This window comes from Cervus elaphus, chromosome 13 (genome assembly GCF_910594005.1).
Source record: "Cervus elaphus chromosome 13, mCerEla1.1, whole genome shotgun sequence".
In the NCBI taxonomy this organism is placed as follows: domain Eukaryota; kingdom Metazoa; phylum Chordata; class Mammalia; order Artiodactyla; family Cervidae; genus Cervus; species Cervus elaphus.
This window is the reverse complement of record NC_057827.1, coordinates 58923658-58948040: the sequence shown is the minus strand read 5'-3', so window position 1 is coordinate 58948040 and position 24383 is coordinate 58923658. Positions and strand designations below refer to the sequence as shown.

General features: G+C 36.1%; 1 protein-coding gene across 2 annotated transcripts in view; it reads right to left on the bottom strand.

The window, feature by feature from the left end:
• Window positions 1-24383, bottom strand: part of CPSF2 (cleavage and polyadenylation specific factor 2) — a 35443-nt gene that overhangs the window by 4622 nt on the left and 6438 nt on the right. For both annotated transcript variants that reach the window (XM_043921709.1, XM_043921710.1), the window contains exons 3-15: window positions 22745-22926; window positions 21512-21671; window positions 21322-21427; window positions 20182-20311; window positions 17789-17904; window positions 16470-16657; window positions 15510-15800; window positions 6337-6437; window positions 5788-5988; window positions 3330-3482; window positions 2400-2625; window positions 1674-1973; window positions 366-500 (exon numbers count right to left, since the gene is read on the bottom strand). In XM_043921709.1, coding sequence (XP_043777644.1) covers window positions 366-500; window positions 1674-1973; window positions 2400-2625; window positions 3330-3482; window positions 5788-5988; window positions 6337-6437; window positions 15510-15800; window positions 16470-16657; window positions 17789-17904; window positions 20182-20311; window positions 21322-21427; window positions 21512-21671; window positions 22745-22893 — 2256 coding nt within the window. In that variant the 5' untranslated portion in view covers window positions 22894-22926. The remainder of the gene's footprint in view (window positions 1-365; window positions 501-1673; window positions 1974-2399; window positions 2626-3329; window positions 3483-5787; window positions 5989-6336; window positions 6438-15509; window positions 15801-16469; window positions 16658-17788; window positions 17905-20181; window positions 20312-21321; window positions 21428-21511; window positions 21672-22744; window positions 22927-24383) is intronic.

The window sequence follows — 24383 nt, the reverse complement described above, 5'->3', positions numbered from 1 at the left end:
AAGTTCTTTAGTACATCTTCTATCCATTAATATGCAGACATGATAACCAAAACATATTAACTAGGTTACTTTATGATTGATTAGGAAGTGATTGTTCTAATTCACAGAATATGAACATAATATTCCAGTCATGAATTTTACATAGACACATAAATGTCAGAGGATTCAAATAATAAAATCTACAATAAAATTATATATCACATCTTTGACAGTCCCTTTTGAAAGTCTTCAAGGTCATCATTATAAATTTAACTTACTGATTTCCAGTTTATAAAATTAACTCAATCAAGAATTACAGAATTCAAAATAACAAAATACCAGAAGTATTTGTTCACTTAGCCCTTCCTTACTAAAAACACACTTACTCTACGGACTGCTACTTGGTTGTTGCAAACGAGCACACCTCCTACGAATTCAGCTTGGATCCCCTCCCGTAAAAGAACTTGTTTGAAGTCCGACAGTCTTGGTTCATTCATAAAAACAGACTGATGTCCAGGAACCTGAGGTAAAGTTAAAGGGGAAAGAAGAATTTCAAACAGAACACCATCACAGAGTTGTACTGAATAAAGAGAAGTAACACATGATCTTGAAGATATTTTCTATTATCCCCTGAATTCCTTTGACAGATCATTTCAAGTCTGTAAATCACATTCCTAGTTGTTATTCTGAGTTTTACCTCCTTATTTAACATTACAAAGCCCTTCACATTTTCCGAATGTTTCACAATCAAGTTTATTAGTCATGCCTCATAATAACAGAAAGATGTTTGATAATGTTACGCTTTTCACTCACCCACTTGCCGAAGGGGGTCAACGAGAGGGCCAGTAGGCAGAATTGAACTGAAATTTCATTTTCCAGATCCCAGTCCTTTGTATATAGTTCAGAGGGTAATTCTCCCTGGTCCCACTTCCACTGTTCTCCCCCCCTCACTGTGAATGTGGTGGACACCGTGGGTTTTAGAATCAGAAAGGCAAGTGGTTCAACGTAATGCTGCTACTTTGAAGCTGTTTTGGAGAGTGCCAGCTTTGGCGCAGAGAGAAAAGTTTCTAATTCCTTCCTGCAATTTCAAGAGTTGTTCTAGAAGGGGATCTGATGAAAGAAGCCATCTCTTCATTCCTTATTGCATAGAAGGGCTAAAGATATCACTGGACAGTTGTGTAAGACTCTCATGATGTGCTTTTAATATTATCGTACGTTAAACTATCTTACAGCTCTGCCAGTTAACTAGATATCTTTTAAGAACACGTAAACAAAATACCAAACTAAAACTATCTCTCTACTAAATAAAACATTTCTAACTGTATCAAAAACAAAAGGGGTTCAACTGAATAGGCAACATAGAAAAATGGAATTATAAATCTCCTAACTATAACAGAAGTAGATAGGTGACCCTCCCAATCATCAAACTTAACATTTAAAAATCTATTCTGGAAAAAACAAATCATAAAATAATTACGTGTCTTAGAAGAAGATTTGCTAAAGGGTTCTCTACTATTGTTATTCTCTAGCCATATTGGACACACACGCACAAGCACAGGGACATTATCTTTAGTAAGTTTTTTAAAACTTCAAAATGAGTCTACATATGACGCATTTTAAATGGTTAAAAACATAGAAGGAAAATTCAAAGTGTAAATTAAGGGAGAGAGGAGAAGCAGCACATGCTTTTTTACCTCATGAGGTGGTAAAGGTTCCAGAGTAGGAATGATCTCACTTTCTTCACCTGTTTCTTTCTCATCATCTCCGAACAGACTTTTCATGGCCTTCTGCTGTGCTATGACACTAGAATCTGAAGGCGCATCCACCTGCATTTCAGAGTCTTCTCCATCATCCTTTAGTTCTCCTTCTTCTAAAATAACTCCTGTGTCCACTTTGGAAACTCTCATGTCTAAGACACCATCTATCCAAGCTAGTTCAGCATCTTTTGCCTTACAAAACTGAAGGGAGCTGACAAGTGAATCTTTTAATCTCACCTAGATATGATGCAAAGGGGAAAAAGAGAAATAAAGCCCACAGAGTATAACTTGACAATTAAATATGACCTATTATTATAATTTTCTAACTTTAGTATTGTGTATTAAAGTTTAAAAATCTTTCACTCATCTGATCTTCACTGTAACTGGTAATGACCCAATGACCCATAAGATCATTAGGGCCCCTGTCTACTTTCCGAAGTAAAGGTTATTAACTTCGACTGCACACCGGGACCACATGGCAAATTTTCTTTTCTACTGATGCCAGGGTCCCACCTCCAGTGATTCTAATGTAACTGGTGAGACTAAGGCCAAAACAGTGAAGCCCCTTGACTCCCCCAAAGCTCTCCTGATGTGGAGCTGAGGTTGGAAACCACCAATAATCTCACCCCCTAGGACTTGCTGCTTGAAGGCCAGCACGCTTACCTGGTAGATGTGAGTTTCACTAGTGGCATCGACTGTTTCATGCAGCTTTGGCATGTATACTTTAATATCTTTCCCACCAAATGCACGACAGCACTCTGCGAGATCCTGACTGGCTTCTGGTGGTCCATGGACAATGATTAACTGGCGTGGTTTCATCTGATTGATGATTTTTTTAATGGAATCCCCATCAGAGCGTCCTTCATAGTCTATGTAAGTAACCCTGGCTCTGTAATTAGATGATTATTCAAGTTTCCTTTTCTGCTAAGTTCATTCTAAAATTAGGTTTTTAATAGCTTTTATCATCAGGAAAGAAATATATCAACATGTAGCATGAGGATTTGAGAATATACCTGTGTTATATTGTTAACATGTATTATTAAGCTCTTAGCTATACTCAAGAATGTATACTAAATGATACTACTAGACAAATAAGCCACTCTGCTCTCTAATAACTTTAAAAAAATATATTCCAAAACGATCATTTGCTGCTGTTAACTGCACTAAACAAAAAGGGGAAAAAAGGTTCACAAATGGTATTTTTAAGACACAGTGGTGTTTTTAAGATATTAGTGCCCTAGAGGTAATTGAGTCAAGGTGTTTATTTTACTAAACAAGCTCTTAGAAAAATTAAACTTGTGAATTACACAAATTCACCTGCTACTTGACTTACTAAAAACGCCAGAAAGAATGTTTCTTCACATAAATGTACAATGTGAAGTTTAACCCCCTCCTTACCACCAATTCACTTTGGCATTTCAATATCATTAATAAAGGGAAAAACTCCCATATATCACAAGAAGAAAAAAAATTAAGCACAAACTTCCTAGTGAATATTCAGAAATATCCTCTGAAACAATGTCAATTATGTAATTCGAGTACTTGAAAATTTTACTTTGTAATCTATTTGCAAAATGCAACAAAAGCACTTACTTTATTTCAATAGATTCTGTTGTAGAAATACACTTAGTAGGAACATCAGATAAATCCTGATCCATGGGTTCATCTCCATTTGTCAGGCCAGACTCTAATTTGCTTTTTTCTTCTTCAGTAGCTTGAAGTTCTGGCACTAAGAAATCCTCTGGTCTAAATAATAAGCCTCTAATTAGAAGTAGTAACAAGCAAGCTAACATTATTTAATATATACAACTAATTAGTAGATGGCATAATTTTTAGACTCCTCACATATCTCAAGATTCAAATATACATTTGATCCAAAGTCAATGCAACTTCACAATTTCAGTAATCAAATGACAGCATATATTAGGTTCTTTGTGACCATCAAGTACACTTTAAAACACACCATGTGAGGCGTGAAAAGGCCCTGTCCAAACAGGTCATTCAAAGACCTTAGTGGTTGCTACAAGTACTACTGCAACCTGGCCCTTCCTTTGTTCCAGTAATTCATTTTCTATTTCTGTGGTTTCTCTTGTCAATTTTCAATCTTACAAATCTCAGATCTCCTTTAGGTTCCCTAAGATGCCCCCCCACCCGTTATTCCTTCACTGCCTGACGAAAGCAGAGGACTCTCCATTTTTGCTTATTACAGAGAAGACCAAGATACAAACCATTAGCTCCCTCAAAAGCCTTCACTTTTATTTCAACGAACTACTAGCACATTTATTTTTGAGTATCAGAGAGAGTTCTATGTTAAAATTAAAAGGCAAACTTTTTTTTAAAACATTCTCTCTAATCTCGGTATTTATCCTGCCCTAGCCCCAAACCCTCTGACACTCCTCTCTGACAATCCAGGCCTCTGCCACCAGCACCTAGACCGCCGCAGGAGCCCAGTATCTCTGCCTGTAATCCATATTACACTGCAGCACATGGCCAGCTGTAATCCACGTAACGATGGCAAGCAGCAACCACTTAATGCGCATTCACTGCGAGTCAGGTGCTATGCTGAGTGCCGTAAAAGCACAACCTATTTTATTCTTACCTCCATTTTTAAGATAAGAAAATTGAAGCTAAGGAGCCCTGTCCATATGCTAAACAGACTGGCACTAATTAAGTGAAGCGGTAAGCAAACTCTCCAGCACTGTTTAGATTGTTAGCTTTTTTCCCTACTACTTTAAAGGGCCAAATAAACAGTAGAATTTTCCTAATTAAACCCAAGGATGACCTAAGACCATATGCTCAAGACATCATTAAAGGAGAACAAAGAAGGTACAGGAGAGGGAGCTAACTGTGTTGGGGTGGCGGGGGAGAAGAGGGAAACTTTCCAGGAGTTTGTGAGGCCAGACTCAGCAGCCTGAAAGCCTGGGGTAGGAAGGTGGAACAAGGCTGAAGGAAAGAAATGTGTAAACACATGACATGAAAAAGCTGAGTAGCTATGAGGACCAAGATGGGTGGGGCTGAGGGGCAGTCAGAGGGAGGCCAGGAGGGAGGGGATACATGTATACATGTAGCAGACTCGCTTCATTGTACTGCAGAAACTAACAGAACATTGTAAAGCAATTATACTCCAATTAAGAAAAAAAGAAAAGGCTGAGCAGAAGGAAACTGAGAGAAGGCTGGTAGGAGAATGGAGAACACACACTAATGTAACAGAAATATAGAGAAATATAATAGGCAAGTAGGGAGAAACCAAACTATGAAAGACATCATGCACTATGCTAAGGCATCTGACATTTACTGATCTTTATTCAGGACAGTAGTGTTTTCAAGTCTGTGATTTGAATATATGATTTCAGTTGTTTCTCTAATAGTGGGTGTAGGTAGATTTTCCACGGTTCCACTCATGGTATCTCATATTCCTCTTGAAACTAAAACACGTGTGCAATACTACCTGAAACACAACCCATTTCCCCAACTTAACATAACTCTAGCTGTCAAAAGTTCTTCATATCATACACCTTTTTCCAATGCATGTCCCTTGTGCACATGCTAAGTCACTTCAGTCGTGTCTGACTCTGCTACCCTGTGGATCACAGCTTGACAGGCTCCTCTGTCCATAGGACTCTCCAGGCAAGAATACTGCGGTGAGTTGCCATGCCCTCCTCCAGGGGATCCTTCCACCCAGGGATCGAACCCATGTCTCCTCTATCTCCTGCGTTGGCGTTCTTTGCCACTAGCGCCACCTGGGAAGCCCTGCATGTCCCTCACCTCTCTTTTTAAGTGGGGAGAGGGGAAAGAGTAGTGATCATCTTTTTAAAACATTGCACATACCTAAGTAATAAAACTATCAGTTCTCCTTTAATATTAGCTTTCTAGATGTTCCTCAACCTTTCTATTTTAACATTTTAAATTAAAAGTTTTCTGTATCTTTCAAGCTGAGATACTCAGAAACTACATACATGATAACCAGAAAGACAAAATTCATTGAGCTCAAGCGACAACACAGTTACTACCTCCAATCTAGAAGCAAGAAAAGCTTGTTTTGCTCACGTACTTGATAATTTCTCCATATTCATCCCATTTAATTCTTTCTTCTGGGGCAGGAAACATAGGATAAGACTTTTTAGCCTGCTTGAAGAAACTTCCTTTACGACTGCCTTCACCTTTCATCATCAGGTCATGCTTGGTCTTATGCGCTGAGGGCTGGTCAATATCTTCCTCAGCGTCACTTTCATCACTGGAATCTATGTCTGCCCTAAGGGAGTTTGTGAAAAGGTACAGATCAGCAAGTCCCCAAATGATTTTTAGTTAATATTTATAAAATTAATCTTAAATTAACAGTCAATATTAATTCAGTGATAATGATAGTATTATTGGACTACTATTTTGTGAAATACAGTGTAAACTGCCAATTAATAACAGGCCAATTAACAAATACATGTTAACATTAGCACTGAAAAGAATTTAGAATCTAGCACCACTGGAAAGATGTATTGAAAGCAATAAAGTCAAAAGAAAATTTAAGTATTTTCAATTAAACACTTTTGTGTAGAAACAAGTTCTCAAATTATATAAACTTCCAATCTGCCTGAAAACAACTTACTCTTTTGACTGCTCGAGCTTTTTAGCAGCTTCTTTCTTTAGTTTCTCTTTTTCCAAGTATTCTTCAAGTTCTTTCCCTTCAAGTTTCACACGTTTCCTCAACTACAGAAAAATAGCAGATAAAAGGAAGTATTAGTACTAGAAGGTAAGGCAGTGGGGTGTGAGAAATACATTACATCTCTAAATTGATTCATCATCTTTAAACTAAATTTTCCTCTGAAATATTCAAGTTTCTATTACGTGCAATCACAGGTCCTATTTAGATTAGTACTAAAATTGAGCTGTCACATTTCCAAGATGGGTTTAATTTAAATCAAACTGGTTAAAAATCACCAATCAGGCAAAGAAAATACAGAAAAGTATTTTTATAACTTGGTGTAGGTGAGATCTACAAATGACACAAAACCGAAAAGAAAAGGTGAATAAATATGGTAACGAGGGGAAAAAACTCTGATATTTTAATCTCATGAAATGAAAAGAAACTGAGAAAATTATCTGCAGCACTATTTGACTATCAGAAGCTACTTTTTCCTAAGAGCTCTTGCAAATATGTTAAGAAAAAGATGGTCCACACATCAAAACAGGACAAAATGATATACAAGCACTTTATAAAAATAAGAAACATGATTAATAGCCATGAAAACATATCCAATTTTACTAATAATTTTTGTTGTTGTTGTTTAGTCATTAAGTCATGTCTGACTCTTTGCAACCCATGGACTGGAGCCCACCAGGATCCTCTGGCCATGGGATTTTCCAAGCAAGAATACTGCTTGGGTTTCCAATACAGTGGGTTTCCATTTCCTTTCCAAGGGATCTTCCTGACCCAGGGATCGAACCTGCATCTCCTGCATTGGCAGGTGGATTCTCTACCACTTGACCCAAATGATATTTGAAAAATACAAAAAATTTTAATGTAAAACCATCTTTTAATTTATGAAATTGGCTACAATAATTACTAATAGGGAAAGGTTACTTTCATCCACTATGGGAAAATTAGGACGACTATGTTAGAAAGCAATTTGTCAACATCTAAAACTGAAGATGTACCTATCCTTTTAACACAGCACTTCTAGGAAGTTATCTACTGAAACAATCACACACATGTGAGGGGAAAAAAAGGACATGGCAGCAATGTTTACAAGAGTGAAAAACTGGACACAACTTTAAAATCCATCAGCATGGAATGATCTAATCAGTAGTTCTCAAATTTTCTGATCTCATTTTATTTTTTTTTTCTCTTTAGCCACAGACCTTATTATTTGAATATTTGGAACAATCATTCTATACATCGGCTTCCCTGGTGGCTCAGAGGGTAAAGAATCCATGTGCAATGTGGGAGACCTGGGTTCAATCCCTGGGTTGGGAAGATCTCCTGGAGGGGGGTATGGCAACCCACTCCAGTACTCTTGCCTGGAGAACCCCAATGGACAGAGGAGCCTGCTGGGCTACAGTCCATGGGGCCGCAAAGAGTCAGACACAACTGAGCGACTAAGCACAGCACAGCACATTCTACACATATTTTAATTTCTTATAAAACTCCATATTCCATATTGCTAGGTCGTATCACTCTCTACTTTATGCCACATTTCCATCAAGAGATATTTCCCCAAATCACCAACCTACCTGACTGTGTGTTGCTGCTGCTGTTGTTGCTAAGTTGTGTCTGACTCTTTGCCACCCCCTGGACTGTAGCCCACTAGGCTCCTCTGACCGTGAGATTTCCCAGGCAAGAATACTGGAGTAGGTTGCCATTTCCTTCTCCACTTATCTCTTTTTAAACTCCTAAAAATCACTGAGAACCCTGAAGAACTTTTGTTTTTTGTAGGTATATTTATTCGTATTTACCATATCAGAAATTAAAACTGAGAGATTTTTAAAAATTTATCTGTTCATTAAAAGTAAAATTACTCATATCATGTTAACATCATTTTTCACAAAAGATTATAGTTTCCAGAGCAAAAAAAAAAAAAAAATAGCAAAAAGTATGGCATTATTTTACATTTTTGCAAGTCTCTTTAATATCTAGCTCAATAGAAGACAGCTGGATTCTCACATTCTGCTTCTTGCCATATATCATTTTGGATATTTAGAAAATCCAGCCTCACACAGAAGAATAGCTGGAAAAATTTTTAAATAGCCTTTTCATGAATATTCTTCTTTGATATTACATTAAAACTCAAACAGTGGTAGTTTCTTAAAGGCTAGTTGTAATGTGGAATCTTTAATCATACCCACAACTTCTGTGAAGTGAAGAAGTGAAGTCGCTCAGTCGTGTCCGACTCTTTGCGACCCTGTGGACTGTATGTAGCCCACCAGGCTCCTCCGTCCATGGGATTCTCCAGACAAGAATACTAGAGTGGGTTGCCATTTCCTTCTCATTAAAATTTACTGATTGATCTTACATTTTGACTGGATTTTTTACTTGTACATTACTTTGCAACTTCATCCATTAGATATTTGGAAAATATTAGTTCATTAACTTATACAGATTAGTTCATTAAGTCACACAGTTAAGTTCATTAACTTATGAATATTAGTTCATAAATTATACAATATTACACAAATTTGACAATACTTTTAAAAATCAACATTTGCAAATAACACCACCATCTCACCAGAAAAGTCATGTTGTCAATCTGACAGTAACAGGCTAAGTTTTCCAAAATGCTAATTTTCACTTGAAAGTTTCAGTTTTATCAGATTGAGGCAAGAAATGCTGTCAATTGTTTTCCTTAGAGCACAAGCTCAATTATTCTTTTTTGGGAAAATATTTGCCAAATACATAAGTCTGAATAACCATGTCATTTCAAGTAAAACTGGTGTTCCAGGAAATAAAGTAACTAGTTTAACTCAACAACTCAAACCATTACCCAAGTGATTTCTTCAAGACAAACATCGTATTGGGTTGGCCGAAAAAAGTCATTTGGGTTTTCTGTAAGATGTTAGGGAAAAACTCAAATAAACTTCTTGGCCAACCTAGTATGCAACACAAGTGCTTCTGTATACTTCCCGTCTTGACACCAAGATTATTTTAAAAAGTTCTTTTCAAAAGGATTTAATAAAGTTATAACTTTATTAAAGTTTAATAAAACTTTGTAAGTTTAATAAAAGTAAATAACTTTTACTGCTTCATCAAGGATATTCTTAACTGCAACTTTATTTGAACGACAAGTGTATGGTGATGAAAAATGCAGTGATTAACCTAGCTTAGTGCCACAGACTTGATTTATGCTAAGGCACCAGCACTTTATCCACCACTGCTTTCACTTGTCAATATCGTAGGCACAGTAAAAGACAAATAACATCTTAGTATCACCATGAAAAACAACTGGTGAACCCCATAAAAGGGTCTCAGGTAGCCCCCAGGGGTCCTTGCACCATGCTTTTAGGAACCACTGGATTAAATGATCAAAGTACGTATACATAATGTATCATTAAAGAATCACTAGAAATAATTCAATCACTTATTCAAAAACATTTTAAAGTTTATTATACCAAGAATTGAATATGGTAAATCTGTAGCTTTCATTAATAATATATTTCATCAATAATAACTTTCATTATTCAAAAATATATGGATAATTTGGTCCCATTTCTTTAAAAAAAAAATCATATAGATATTTGTTTGTGAATAGAAAAAAAAATCTAGAACATACATGGTTCAAAAATATCAAATCTTGACAACAAATGCAATGTGTCTTCCTGGATGGGATTCCAATCAAAAAGGAAAGGCCATTGTTGGAGCAATCACCAGGAGTCAAGTGGGGTCAATGGATGAAATAGTATTAATATCAACAGTATGATATCAGTGCTTATTTCCTGATTTCAACTGATGTATCATAAATATACAGTCTTGCAGGAGCATGTTCTCATTTCTAGGTGATGCATACTGCTGGGTCTAGAGGTAATGATGGAATATCTGCGGCTTACTTTCAAGACAATATCTCACACTGTGTCTATATGTGTATGAAGAAGTTATAAGGCAAAGCCAATAAAATGCTGACAACTGGGAAATCTGGGTATACTATTTTTAACAACTTTTCTGTTAACTTTTAAATTATTTTACAATAAAAAGTAACAAAAAAATTAAACCAAAATCAAGTGATTCTACTATGTAGAATGAAAGAGTGATTTACATGTTACCTCTGGCATCCCACATTTGCCTAGTAGTATACTTGAATATAAGTTCAATTTAGAAAAGTACCATTATTTTTCTGTAGTACACAGTTGGCAATTTATACAGTTGTCTGTCTTAACCACAAATAAACCTGAACAAAACATTTACCCCATGATTTAGCTTATGCCAATTGCTAAATTTTACTTTCCATCTTATTTCACATAAGATAGCTAAAATTAATGGCTAAATTCAAAAGCAGATTTCTAGGATAACCAACCCTCAGATTGTTTCTTCCTAGTTCTTCACTGCATTGTCTCCAAGTTATTCCTTTTTCTTAATCAAATCTACTCAAATCCGTTAATCCTTATTCATTTACTGTTTTTGCTCTTTCTAAATGCATAAAATTTGACTCTAGAGAAGGACAAATGTAGATTTAAAAAACCATACATAGTAAACTCTTATCTAACATGATCAGAAGTCAGGTTTATTACATATTCACTCATCTGGTGTTTCATGAATTTAACCTACACATTTATTGAGGACCTTCCATGTACTAGTGGATACAAAAATACAAGATCCCTTTCTCATGAAAAAATAACCAATAGTAATGACAGCTAGGGAAAACAATGTGGTGGGTTTGCAACTGAGTAGTAGACTGGTAGTCAGAGAAGGCCTACCTGAGGAGGTGACCTTTCGACCAAGACTTGAGTAAAGGAGTAAACAGGTGCAAAGCTGTGAAGGAACATGAGAGGCAGAAGGAGCCCCTGACGCAGTGAAGCAGTGTGGAGCAGAAAGAAAGCAGAATGAGATACGGTCAGAAAAGTGGATGGAGATCAGGTCAGTGGGACCTTGAAACCCTGGGAAAGGAGTCTGAATTTTTTTCAAAGAGAAGGAACTCTCCAAAGGGTTCAAGCAAGGGAGTGACATGAAATGATAAATTTTTTAAAGATGCCTTTGGGGGTTGTTCAATGATTACAGAGCTTGGGTTTTACAAGTTGAAAAGTTTTAGAGGTCTGTTGCACACCAGTATTCACACAGTTAACATTGCTGTGCTGGACTCTTAAAAATGGTTCAGATGGTAAATTTCATGTTATATGGTCTTAAAACAATAAAACAAGAGAGACAGAGACAGAGAGAAAGGAAAAGACATGTCTTTGGGTGCTACAAGAATAAAGCATTGCTTCTGCTAAGTCACTTCAGTCGTGTCTGACTCTGTGCGAACCCATAGACGGCAGCCCACCAGGCTCCGCCGTCCCTGGGATTCTCCAGGCAAGAACACTGGAGTGGGTTGCCATTTCCTTCTCCAATGCATGAAAGTGAAAAGTGAAAGTGAAGTCGCTCAGTCGTGTCCGACTCTTCGCAACCCCATGGACTGCAGCCTACCAGGCTCCTCCGTCCATGCAATTTTCCAGGCAAGAGTACTGGAGTGGGGTGCCATTGCCTTCTCCAGAGCATTAAATGAGCATAAAAGTAAAAACAGTGAAATCAATTAGGAAGCCACTGCACAGCGCAGGCAAGACCCTTACCATGGGCCAGGATGACAGGAGTGGAGCTGGAGAAAAGCAGACAGATTTAGGATATGTCTGGAAGTCAAGTCAATAGGAATTGCTCCTGGATTGGATATGGGTAATGAGAGAAAATTCCCAGGTGGCGCCAGCGGTAAAGAAACCGCCTGCCAATGCAGGAGACTCAAGAAACACAGGTTCCACCCTTGGGTCAAGAAGATCCATTGGAGGAGGAAATGACAACCCACTCCAGTATTCTTGCCTGGAAAATTTCATAAACAGAGGAGCCTGGCAGGCTACAGTCTAACGGGTCGCAAAGAGTCAGACACCACGAAGCACACACACACACAAACACAGTGACTAACACACACACAAGGAGAGAAAAGTAAGGAAATGAAAATAAATTTTAATAGTCTGTGCATTGGAAGTCTGAAAAGTGGTTACCCTTGGAAAGATAGGGAGGATAAGGAAGGGGGCATCTGGGAGAATTAGTTTACTTCTGACCTGAGTATAAGCTAGAGAGGTGTGTTCAATCTGTGAAAATTTATCATGCTGTTTGCTTACAATATACAAACTGTATATTATATGTATGTATTACATGTATGTATTATATGTCAATGTATGTTTTAAAATTATCTATACTTAGAGCTTGAGTAGGTATGTGGAAAGTGCTGGTATTCCATGAGATGAGGAAGACTCAGAAAAGAACAAGTTTGGGGGACAAGGAACAGTAAAAATTACTTTGGATGTGACAAAGGAAAGAGGTGATAGATAACGGAGAGAAAAGGATAACCACAAAAGAAATATAACTAACAAGGTGAGAGGGCAAAGACCCTAGACCTAAGTATTACTTACCAAAATATTAAAAACCTAAAACATTTTCAGCTCAGAATGTCATTTTCTTTTTCAAACTTAAATCACTTTTCATGGTCTTTTATTAATTCCTCAAATGGCATACCAGTCTTCATTGTATTTCCAGTAATTCATATTTTCAAATTTAGTATTTTGTATCTGATGAAACTGTTTCAAGTTTTGAACTTCATATTTTAACTTTATATTTCTAAGCTATTAAATAGCCCAAACGATAGTATGCATTTTACTTTGATATGCCTGCTCTAAATCTTCCCTCAACAACCCTGTTTTTATAGTGAACGTATATCAGGTTTTAGTTACTATTTATGATTTTTTTAAGCAGAGTTAGGGACACAACTGAAGCAACTTAGCACACATGGGCTAAGCAGCGTTAAAGACTAAGATACCCTTACCATTTAGCTTTTCACAAACTAAACATTCCTTAAAATCACTGCTATGAAGACAAAATAAAAAGTAATCATCTAAAAGTATGCACAAGAAAGGCAGCTATTAACTATTCAGTATCAATTCACTTCAGTCATATCCAACTCTTTATGGCCCCATGGACTGTAGCCCACCAGGGTCCTCTGTCCATGGAATTTTCCAGGCAAGAATACTGGAGTGGGTTGTCACTTCCTTCTCCAGGAATCAAATCAGCATCTCTTGCATCTCCTGCATTGGTAAGTGGATTCTTTACCACTAGAGCTACGTGGGAAGCCTAACAAATGATACTAGTTTTGAAAAATTGGCAGATTTGATGTGTTGGTTACTAAGCAAAATGATCTCTCGGCTTCTGGATCATCTGGCTAAATGTTGCTCCTGTACCAGGAGATAAGGCCGCAGTGTGGATGCAAGACAGATTAGGCTATTTAGTGATCAGAAGGTAAGAGAATTCCTCCCTGACTGCTTCTACTTCTCAGTTAAGTTTGAAACAAGGTCACGTGCTACAAGTGAGGGCTGAGATGGGCTGTAAGATATTTGTGGAGAAAGCAGGTACCGTCTTCCTGAAGAATGGGAAAAACACTATCCCACAGAATGTGGAGTGCTGGTGTTGGGTGCCTGTCTGAGATGTGAGGTCAATAATGCGAAGGGAAATCTGTCCACACAGTGTATTTAACTCAAGTAATATCAGACTGCTTGTGTACAGGCACGAACTAAGGAAATGGTTTAACTAGAGTCTGCTAGGCAAGTACAATAAACAGAAAGAAGGGTAAAAGAGTTAAATATCTTGTAACAATATCTGTCTGAACATCTTATAACAATCTATAACGGAAAACAATCTGAGAAAAAAATATACGTATACATATGTAAAACTGAATCACTTTGAATCATTCATTGTAAATCACACTATACTTCAAATAAATAAATAAAAAGAAAGGTGTCTGCAAAATAATGCTGGACCATTGACCAGAAGATACAGCAGTGATGATTAAGTAGAAGTGATGAGGTTCATGAATTCAAAGTCCCTGCAGGACCAAAGCATTGTTGGCATGGGAGTAGCAGAGAAAATCGGCTATGAAACCAGAGTGGTCTGCTTGACGGAGAGATCTGAAGATCGTAACAAGGTTAAAGGTATGCCCATGGGAGTGGACAGCACGATCGTGGGAAGGGATGGCTGACATGGAGTAGAAGAAAAAAAATTAAGAAATAAAGTGTTGGGGCTTCCCAGGTGGCTCAGTGGTAAAGAATCCGTCCACTAATGTAGGAGACAGAGGAGATGTGGGTTCAATCCCTGGGTCAGGAAGATCCCCTGGAGGAGGAAACAGCAATCCACTCTAGTGTTCTTGCCTGGGAAATCCCATAGAGAGAGGAGCCTGGCGGGCTAGTCCATAGGATCACAAAGATATAAATAATAAACTGCTCAGTTCAGTTCAGTCGCTCAGTCATGTCCGACCCTTTGTGACCCCATGAATCACAGCACACCAGGCCCCCCTGTCCATTACCAACTCCCAGAGTTTACTCAAACTCATGTCCATCGAGTCAGTGATGCCATCCAACCATCTCATCCTCTGTCATCCCCTTCTCCTCCTGCCCCCAATCCCTAAACTGTTACTAATTTTAAAAAGAAAAGAAATAAAATGTCAAGGAACTGAGAGGGCCAAGGAACTGGGTAAATCATACATATGGATGCTAAAGTCATCACGAATGAAGTCCTGAGTATAAGTGGACAGGAAGGCTGTGAACCAGGGTCTAAAGTCACCAATGAACGACAGAGAATGACTAAGAGAATAGTAAGTGTCTGAAACAAGACGAGGTCGGCTTATTTTCAAGTCTGATGGCATGAACTACAGAGGGAAGAGAAATAGCTTGAAAGCTACAATGCAGAACAAGGACACCTATGCCACTCAAATACACAAAGCATGAAAGAGAAGGCTACTGGAAAAAGAAATCTTAGGAAATAGCCAGATTTCAATCATGGGGAAAATGTGAAAGGAATTTTTCAAAGAGTGAATGAGAATACAGTATATATGCACACTCTCTGTGTATGGTTCCAGAGGGTACCATGGAAGGGTTCGATACTGAGAACTTCCAACTAAGGAGCTCTGAAACGTGTGCTGTTAAAGCCCCTCTACTATCAGCCTGATAAAAATCCTGAAACAACTTGAAGTTTTATTTTTGGTCACTGACTGTTATAAACATCATGCATAACATATCCCCCAAACAATTTCAAGATAAGGTTCACACACAAGCACTTACCTCTATTTCTGTAACTTTTTCAGAAGGATTATCAATTAGGAAACGTGCTAAAGTCCCAGGAGTAGTTCTGTAAGTTAGAATGATCGAGTTTTTAGGGTCCTGGCACCACTGAATAAAGAGATCCCTTGAAAATCCACATTCCAGGTCAGGTTGGCTGGCAAGTACAACTTTAGGGCTAGGTACTCGAGCCAAGTCAGAAAGACCATGACATAGAGAGAGATGACGAAACTGAAATGGATTATTTCTTTTGTCTTCAAAACACCTCATCAACTTATCACTCATCCATTCTACCTAATAATGGGAGGAAAAGATGGCAATAATTAGAAAATACTGCATTATAACTTGAATGTATTCTACAATAGTTCAGGAGTTCAAGCTCCAACTTAAGTCTTTTTTCCACCAATGGTTGCTTAAATTTGTACCATGCTGACAAGTAGCTTATTTTCTGTTTCTATTCCCCAACAAATCTTCTCAGTCAAATGTTCATCCCTAAAAATCTGTAATTTTACATCACGTTTCAGTTATGTCACCTTAAATCTTATTCAGAAGGTAGCATATAAGTCCTAAATGAATATCTTACCCCAGACATGGCTATTTCAAGAAAATGAGCTTATTCAAAAGGAAGAGAAAAATGAATTCTAACATTTATATCCTAAGAGGTGGGTTCTATTTCTATCCCTATTTTACAGATTGTGATACTAAGCATTAGAGAAGCAACCTACCCAATCTGTAAAAGGGGAACAAAAACAGAACCTACTTCATAGGATATTTAGGAAGTAAGTGAAATAATACATGTAAAGAATACATAACAGTAAGTGGTTGATTTTTAGTTTATATCATCATTATTATTATCATCAACCTCGACAGAAAAAGAAAATTCAAAGAGCATTTAAGATACTGTTTTCCATAAGTCCAATTTCTGTAGCAAACTTCTTTATTACACATAACATGAAAACAAACCTGGGACTTAGAAAACTCCACCACATTATAACTGACATTATTGAGGAGTGCCAATGAGTAAACACCCAGTCCAGCATCTTTAGTTCTCCAAATCTGATCAAGGAGTTGAGCAAGCTCCAGAACTCTGCCTGCAGTGTCCACTGCTATTAATACGTTTCCATCACCTCGAAGTGTTTCCAGGACATTTGCTAGAAAATAAGAATGTAAAATCCCAATAGAACATAACAATATCTTGCTATAAGATTAAAGATAACTTTTATCTTCATGTTTTCACTATTAAGACTATGGTTTATAACAATGCCATTAACTATTTTTTTTAATTGAAAAATTATAAATCATGGCTTCTAACCCTTTCCACCCATAGTACACACAGAAAATGACATTTGTATAATATATTGGGAAAATTGGGCTAACAAGCCAAACACAATCAGCTTTGTATTTCCAGGTCACTCTGGTCTCACCTGCCTCACCTCACCTCTCACTCCATGAATTTCATTACAAAACATAATTCCCAAATTTATACACACACACTTATACTTTAATACATACATGCTTTATATGTACGTATGCCTATAGAATAAAAGATAAATAAATTAACATTCCTTCTTATATAAAAGACTTTCTAGATGAAAATCTGCTTGGAAATATTTAGTCAAATCAAACTCTAGCAAAAATAAACAACAACAAAAATCCAAGAATTGAAAATCGTCTTAGAGTAACATAGTATATATGTCATACTTTTTAAGTACATAAATGAAGGTGGTAGCTTCAATCATGTTGAAATTGGAATCCGATTTACCCTGTTGAATTCCAATGCAGCTTACAAAAACAGAATAAAAGATAAAAGGGCTCAAGCCAGAGGAGAAGCAACCAGGGATGGCCTGGATGCATCTCTTTAGAACCAAGACTACTGTATTAGAGTATAAAACACCCAAACACCAAAGTCAGCAGACTAGGCACACCCTCATTTACCTCCTTCATTTTTCTGAGTATAAATGTTTTTCTAGTATTTATATGAGATCTTTATATGCTGTGATGTTCGCTAGACATCAAAATATGTTGTCTGATGTTCAATGAGGCCAAGGAAAGCTAGCTATGTGCTGAATAACAGGAAGAAACCAACTTTTATACCTATTCCACAAAAGTTAAATTCAAACCAACAAAAGCATCTTTTTGTAAAAATATTGATACGGTTACATAATATTCTTTTAAAAACACTAGAGTTAGCCAATCTCTTATGACAAGAAAAATGTCAAGCCGTCGTTCATACAACCATGCACCTCCACAGCTCTGTAGAAAGGACCATAAGCAATACATACTCAGAAGCTGCTCGTCTCTTTGTTTTCTCCTGGGCTGCACATAGGTAGCATTAAATGAGTCTGTGATAAGTAAGGAGGGTCTGCTTAGCATTTCCAGGGAACATCCATTTAAGTGGCTATAAGGAAGTTGAAGAACAGGAATACTTTGTATCACTTCAAATAAACAACAGCTTTTCTTACCAAAAAAACACCAAACACAAAACCCTTCTTTTTATAAGGCTTTTTTCCTCTTCTAACTATAACAGTATACACGCTCACTGATGAGAAAATCTAGTAAATTCAAAAAAGGAAAGCTAAGCTCTTCCAAAGTACCATCACCCAAAGATAATCACCATAGTATTTTGTTGTATATCCTTCTAAGTACATATTTCTCTATGCATATATCTGTGTATGTATTTTATTAAAGTGGTATCTCATGTAGATGATTATATACTCAGTTTATACCCTAGTTTTCTCCCATGACATTAAAATCATTTTCCAAATCTAATTTTTAACAATTATAAAAGCTTTCTGTGTATTTGTACAATAAATATTTGGTCATTTCCCTTTATTGATATTTAGGTTACTTTTTTTTGTCATTATAAATAATCTTTCAAAGAAAACTTTTGCAAAAAGCTTCTGTTGCATTTCTAATTGTTTCTTTAGGACACATTCCTAGAAATGTTTTTACTAAAATATACAATATTGCTAAATGGCTTTCCAGAAAGGTTTGACCCTTTTGAGAAAGCTCTCCCTTTTCCAGAAAGGTTCAACCAGAAACAATGACCAACTCACTAAATAATTCCCAGAAGAACACTACCATTTAAAAGCAATTTTAATGGTATTTAATTTTAAAAAATCATTATCATTTAAATTTTCTCTTTTTTGACTTTATAACTTATGTCCATTTTGCAACTGGTATCTTTCTGATTGATTAATACCTTGTCTTATAAATAAGTCTTTGATCAACTTTATGGAAATATTTTCCCCAGTTTATAGTCTTTTACTTCTTTTTTTAATTTTTTATTTATTTATTTTTGGCTCTGCTGGGTCTTTATTGTTGCACGGGCTTTCTTCCTCTAGTTGCGGGGAGTGGGGGTTACTCTCTAATTGTGGTACACAGGCTTCTCATTGCTATGACTTCTCTCTGCTGCGGAGCAGCACATAAGCTCTACGGCTCTACGGCACATAAGCTCAGTAGTTGCGAGAAATGGGCTCAGTAGTTGCAGCTCCTGGGCTCTAGAGCACAGGCTCAATAGTTATGGTGCACGGGCTTAGCTGCTCTGTGGCCTGTGGAATCTTCCCACATCAGGGATTGAACCCATGTCTCCTAACTGGCAAGCGGATTCTTTACACTGGGCCACCAGGGAAGCCCTGACTTAGTTTATTGTTTCAGACATTTTGAACATATATGTAATCAAATGTAGCAGAGTCTTCCTTTATAATTTGGTCCATTTCCTTTCTGCTTACCAAAGTCTTTTCCAAATCAAGAGATCAGACTCACCAGTATTATTTCCTTTTCTATTTCATTCTAATCCACCTGAAATTTATCTTATTAAGTGATAAGTGATAAAAAAAAGACATAAACTGAGGTTTTTCCAAAAATATTCAAATATCATTCACTCAAATACCCATTTTTTTCTCATTAACCTGTAATTACAAGAGCCTAAAATTCAACATATTAGTCTTAAATGTTTCTTAATATGATACAAAAGATCTTAAGGATACTATAATCTAATATAAAATAGTTATGTACTTAATGTAAAAAAATTACAAAAGAAACCAAAACAATCTTATAGAAATGCTGTAAGTACAAAATGAAGTTTTAAAATGAAACTATTGTGTCCCCTTTTCAGTTGACTTCCCTGATAGCTTAGTTGGTAAAGAATCTGCCTGCAATGCAGGAGACTCCAGTTCGATTCCTGGGTCAGGAAGATCTGCTGGAGAAGGTATACGCTACCGACTCTTCTAAAGGAGGTTGACTTTATTTATTTTTTTATTTTTTTATTTTTTTTAGGAGGTTGACTTTAAATCATTATATTAGATAGTATTAATGAATTTTATCAAAAATAAAAAAAAAACCACCTGCAAAGTTCCTCTAAATAGCAAGTCAAGAAAATATAAAATATAATTTGTTGTATAAAAATTAATCTCCTATGCAACATCTCCAGAGAGATACTTATTTTATAGAGTAGATATCTGCATGTAAATTTCAAAACAATATCTTTTATCTCATATTTAACCTTTTTCCTTACAATGCAAATAATTTAAGTAACTTTGAAAACATTCACTATTTGGTACTTTTAAATTGCTCTAGATTTCTAGTTTAAAGAAAACTTTGTTTTTAAATTTCCCTCCAAACAATGAAGCAAGACCAGCTACATTTCCATTAGCTTTTATCTTGATATACCTACATCTCCCTCTTGTGGTTGAAGTCAACTGCATAAACAATTTCTTCTTCTCCATCTTTGACTATTTTCCATATTGTTCCACCTATCATATGACCAGCTGGCAGAGGTGTGATAGACAAGCCATGTCCTTTACCTAGGTCAACAAGATAATGACAATAATCAGATTTCTTATTACAAGTCTAAAGAAAGGTTATTTATTATTAGCTATTCTTTAATAAGTAACATGTGCAATGATACAAAATTCAAAACTAAAAAGGCATACGGTGAAAAGCAAGTCTTACCCTCCAGTCCCCCAGCTACCTCATACCTTCATGGAGGCACTCTTATAATTTTATTATGCATCTGTGCATAATATTTGTGCTTGAAAAATAAAAGGCTAGAGCTTGCCACTACTATTCAATAACTTAGTATGAACTAATAAACTTTATTGTTCATATTGTGCACATAAATTATGAAGTGTTTCCATCTTCACTAACCTCTAAATTGACAATTCAAATCTCATTATAGTAAAGAATGTATCCTTTAAAAAACTAAGTACCAAACTGCTGAGACCATTGTTACTTCCTGGCTAAACTTCAGAGTCCATCTGTGCACCATTTTTTCATATTTATGGTATCATATTTATGAAAATATGTAAATGGTCCTCTCTACAGAAGATAAATATATACTTAGCGACAAATATATATATATATATGACTTCCTGTCCTAATTAAATGACAAATTTTTTTCATGTTCAATTCTAGAATTCAGTCATGTTCTACTCTGTGCGGCCATAGCACTTCATTTACTTCCATCACTCTGTTTAGCCATCTGAGCTACTTTTCCTCCTCAACCTCACTGTGAGCTCTTTAGAAGAGAATCTGACTATGTTACCTTTGTGCATTATATATAGTAAACACTAAGTAAGTGTTCCTAAATTAAACCTGAAAAGGAGGCCTGAGTTGTTACATTTTATTAGAATTTAGCCTGCAATATTTTAAAATTCAGATGATTTGGGGGAAGTTCATGGTTCCCTATGGAATAATGCTAATGTTTTATTCTTCAGACAATAGTACCTAGAATTTTTACTACAAATTTCCCTTGTACTTTTCAGTAGTTCAAACACCATTAGTCCAATTATTTGCTACTGGAAACATGTTTTACCTTTCAAATTCACAATCTGAGAGAATTTTAACTGTTGTATCTTATCAAAGGCTGCATCCACATCATCTAGGGTAAAGAGTGTAAAATCTTCTGTATTGTGTCGGGACTTTAAAAAAAAACACAAATAAAAGGTTAAAAATTATCACTGCCAGGGTGTTAAAACAGTTTTTTCTTTAATTGTTTAAATTACCTGATAAAGGTCATACATGAACATCTGTCCCATTTTATAAACAGGAATGGTTGCATAGATGGCGCAGTTCAGACCCAACTTTCCAACAGCATAGGGGAGGGCGCCAAGATGGAGGGGGTCGGGATGAGACAACAAGACCGCGTCGATCTGGTGAACATGCCTAGAACACAAGCAAGATGACTATTACTGAGTCTTGTTCCTAAACGAAAAGGCACTATACTCAAAATTAATTTGCCAGTTCTGATTTGTCTCAGTATTCTGAGCTGAAGACGATGGGCTAAAAGAGAGAAAGTGAAAGTGAAATTGCTCAGTCATGTCTGACTCTTTGTGACCCCATGTGCAACTGAGAGCTAAAATTACATTACCTATGAATTTCAATTACTACTACCCCATCCTACATAGAGATCAAAACTGTGGTATGAGTTGCACATAAATACATAGTGTCTAGACACATTTTTTTAAAAAAAGGAAGGAAAACAGTAGACACCACACGTAAACTGATTCAAGAGTCTATCTTATATACTATTAAAGTTCAAGAACTCAGGATTTAAGAAATTGTTAAGAAAAGGACATTTAAAAGGCCACATATTTATTATGGATTTTTGTCTCAGCTTTTTAGCATAATGACTGACAGCATATTCATGATAGTGTAACTTGAGTCAATGAATAATATATTCTAATTAACAAAAGAAATAAGAAAAAAATTTTTTGCTATAAGTTCTAAGTTTTATTTAAGTTCTTGTTCATTCCATAATTAGTACAATACTGCTAACACAACTAAATTTTTCTTTGATGGATTAGATCCTTTTGAATCTCATGGTCTTTATTCTAAGCACCAATTCTCAAATGTCTAAGCCTCAAAAGATTAAAAGAAAATAAGCTAATTTGATCTGACTGCAGAACTTTTACAAGGACAGTTTTCCTCTCTTCAAATTCTTATAAACTTAATTTTGCTCTTTTCTAAAATTAGGGTGCAAAAATTTCTACTGAGATCCATCGACCAAGTAACAATTAACTTAAGATTTTGCTGACTTTCAATAAACACAGCTTACAAGTCGATCAAAACTACGCAAATAAAAAGTCATTATTTAGTTCTTCAATTTAAATAAAATTGTTTTACTATCAACTAAATTAGAGCAAAACAGCAAACACTGTGTAACATCAAAATAGCATTAAAACATAGAAAAGAAAAGTTGATTTCCTAAAAGTGTAGAAATATTAACAGTAACTTACTTCCTCAGGGAATCTATAATATCCATAGAAAAGTGCTCATCCCAGCCACAGTCCAATAAAAATCTAAACTCGTCAACTTGGAGAAGATAGCAAAGAGCAGATTCTTCTTGGACCCCAGAAAGGGTGGTTAATTTGATAATAGATGTCATTTTTTCAGTCCAACAACAACAATCCAAAAGGTTCTTTCAACAGAAATAAAAACATAGTTAAACATAAAAGCACAGTCATTTTAAAGACCTATTTCCATCACTGCTAAGTGTGAAGGTACAAACATAATCTTACACCCTCCTGTTTATCGAGTTCTTCAGTGGCCCCCCAATGTGGTTTGATGAAAAGCAGTAGATTTTGGAATCAGACTGACCTGTATTTGAATCTATGCTTATATGGTTCTGAGCAGGTTAGTTACATTTCCCCTCACTTATGTATCCTATAAAATATGAATATTAACATACACATTAAAAGGATGTTGGAAGATTTCAAATAATGTATAAATTACCTAGAATGGAGACTACCAAGTTTCTCAATAAATAAATGTAGTGTACTAGTGAACTTATTCTTCAAGGTGAATCTGTTCCTCATTTATTTTGTTCTGAGACAGCAGTGATTTCATTGCATTACACTGTTATTAGCTTATGTGTCTTTTTCTACTACTAAACCAGTGGTCCTTAAATAAAGGACCACTTGACAATGTGATAAAAAGCTATGGATCTTTCCTGCTCCCCTCAGTCCTTAAAAAAACAAAAAGGTCCATATACATGTAGCAATTCACATATTTTTCAGGGAATTTTGTTAAGAAGCCTTGCACCAGAATGTGAGCAACTGAAAACAATTATAGTGCCTTATAGTTTGCACTTCCTGAAGAGAATCTGACACATAGTAGGTGTTCAAAACGTATCTGATGGAATACAGTTGGGATACCTACTACGTATTTCAAAAAGATACAACATGAAAACATCTATTGGGATTTAGGACCTAGAATTGTGTGCTACTATATAAATGTTAAAAACTATATAGATATTAAAAACATTCATTAGCAAAGCACAACTCCACAGCAAGATTTCAGGTCTTAGGTTCTTAAAATAAATCTGCCATTTCTGGTTAACTATGCAAGTAAGAGAATTATTCATTCACAGTTATTTATCCTTAGAGTGCTTAGAAGAAAAGGGGACACTGGAAAATTCAAAAGTTTTCTAAGTTTTTAGACCTCCCTCTAATTAATGCGCCTTTTCATTACTGTTAATGTTACTCTATAGCATCTATTGTTAAAATTATTATTATGTGAAAAAAAGAGAGAGAAGGTCATTGCACATCTGATGATCCTTCAACATCTGCCCAAGGTCACAACAACAAACTAAGGTAAACTGCCCAGCTTTCTTAACAGACTGTCACCACATCTCCCATCCCTGTTTACTTCAGTCACAGCCAAAGACCCAAGACTCTGAGGTTGTCCATCACCACTGCAGTCCACCTAGTGGGACCAATTCACTACCTCTTCTGCCTTCCAAATCTTTTCGGTATTCCCTCTGGAACCATTACACTCACTGAGAATTTCACCCTTTTCTCTGAAGGTTTTCCTCATCTGCAAATCTTCACAGAAACCTAGCTCTTCTCAAATGATACCGTTTCTCCTCCAGCCTTC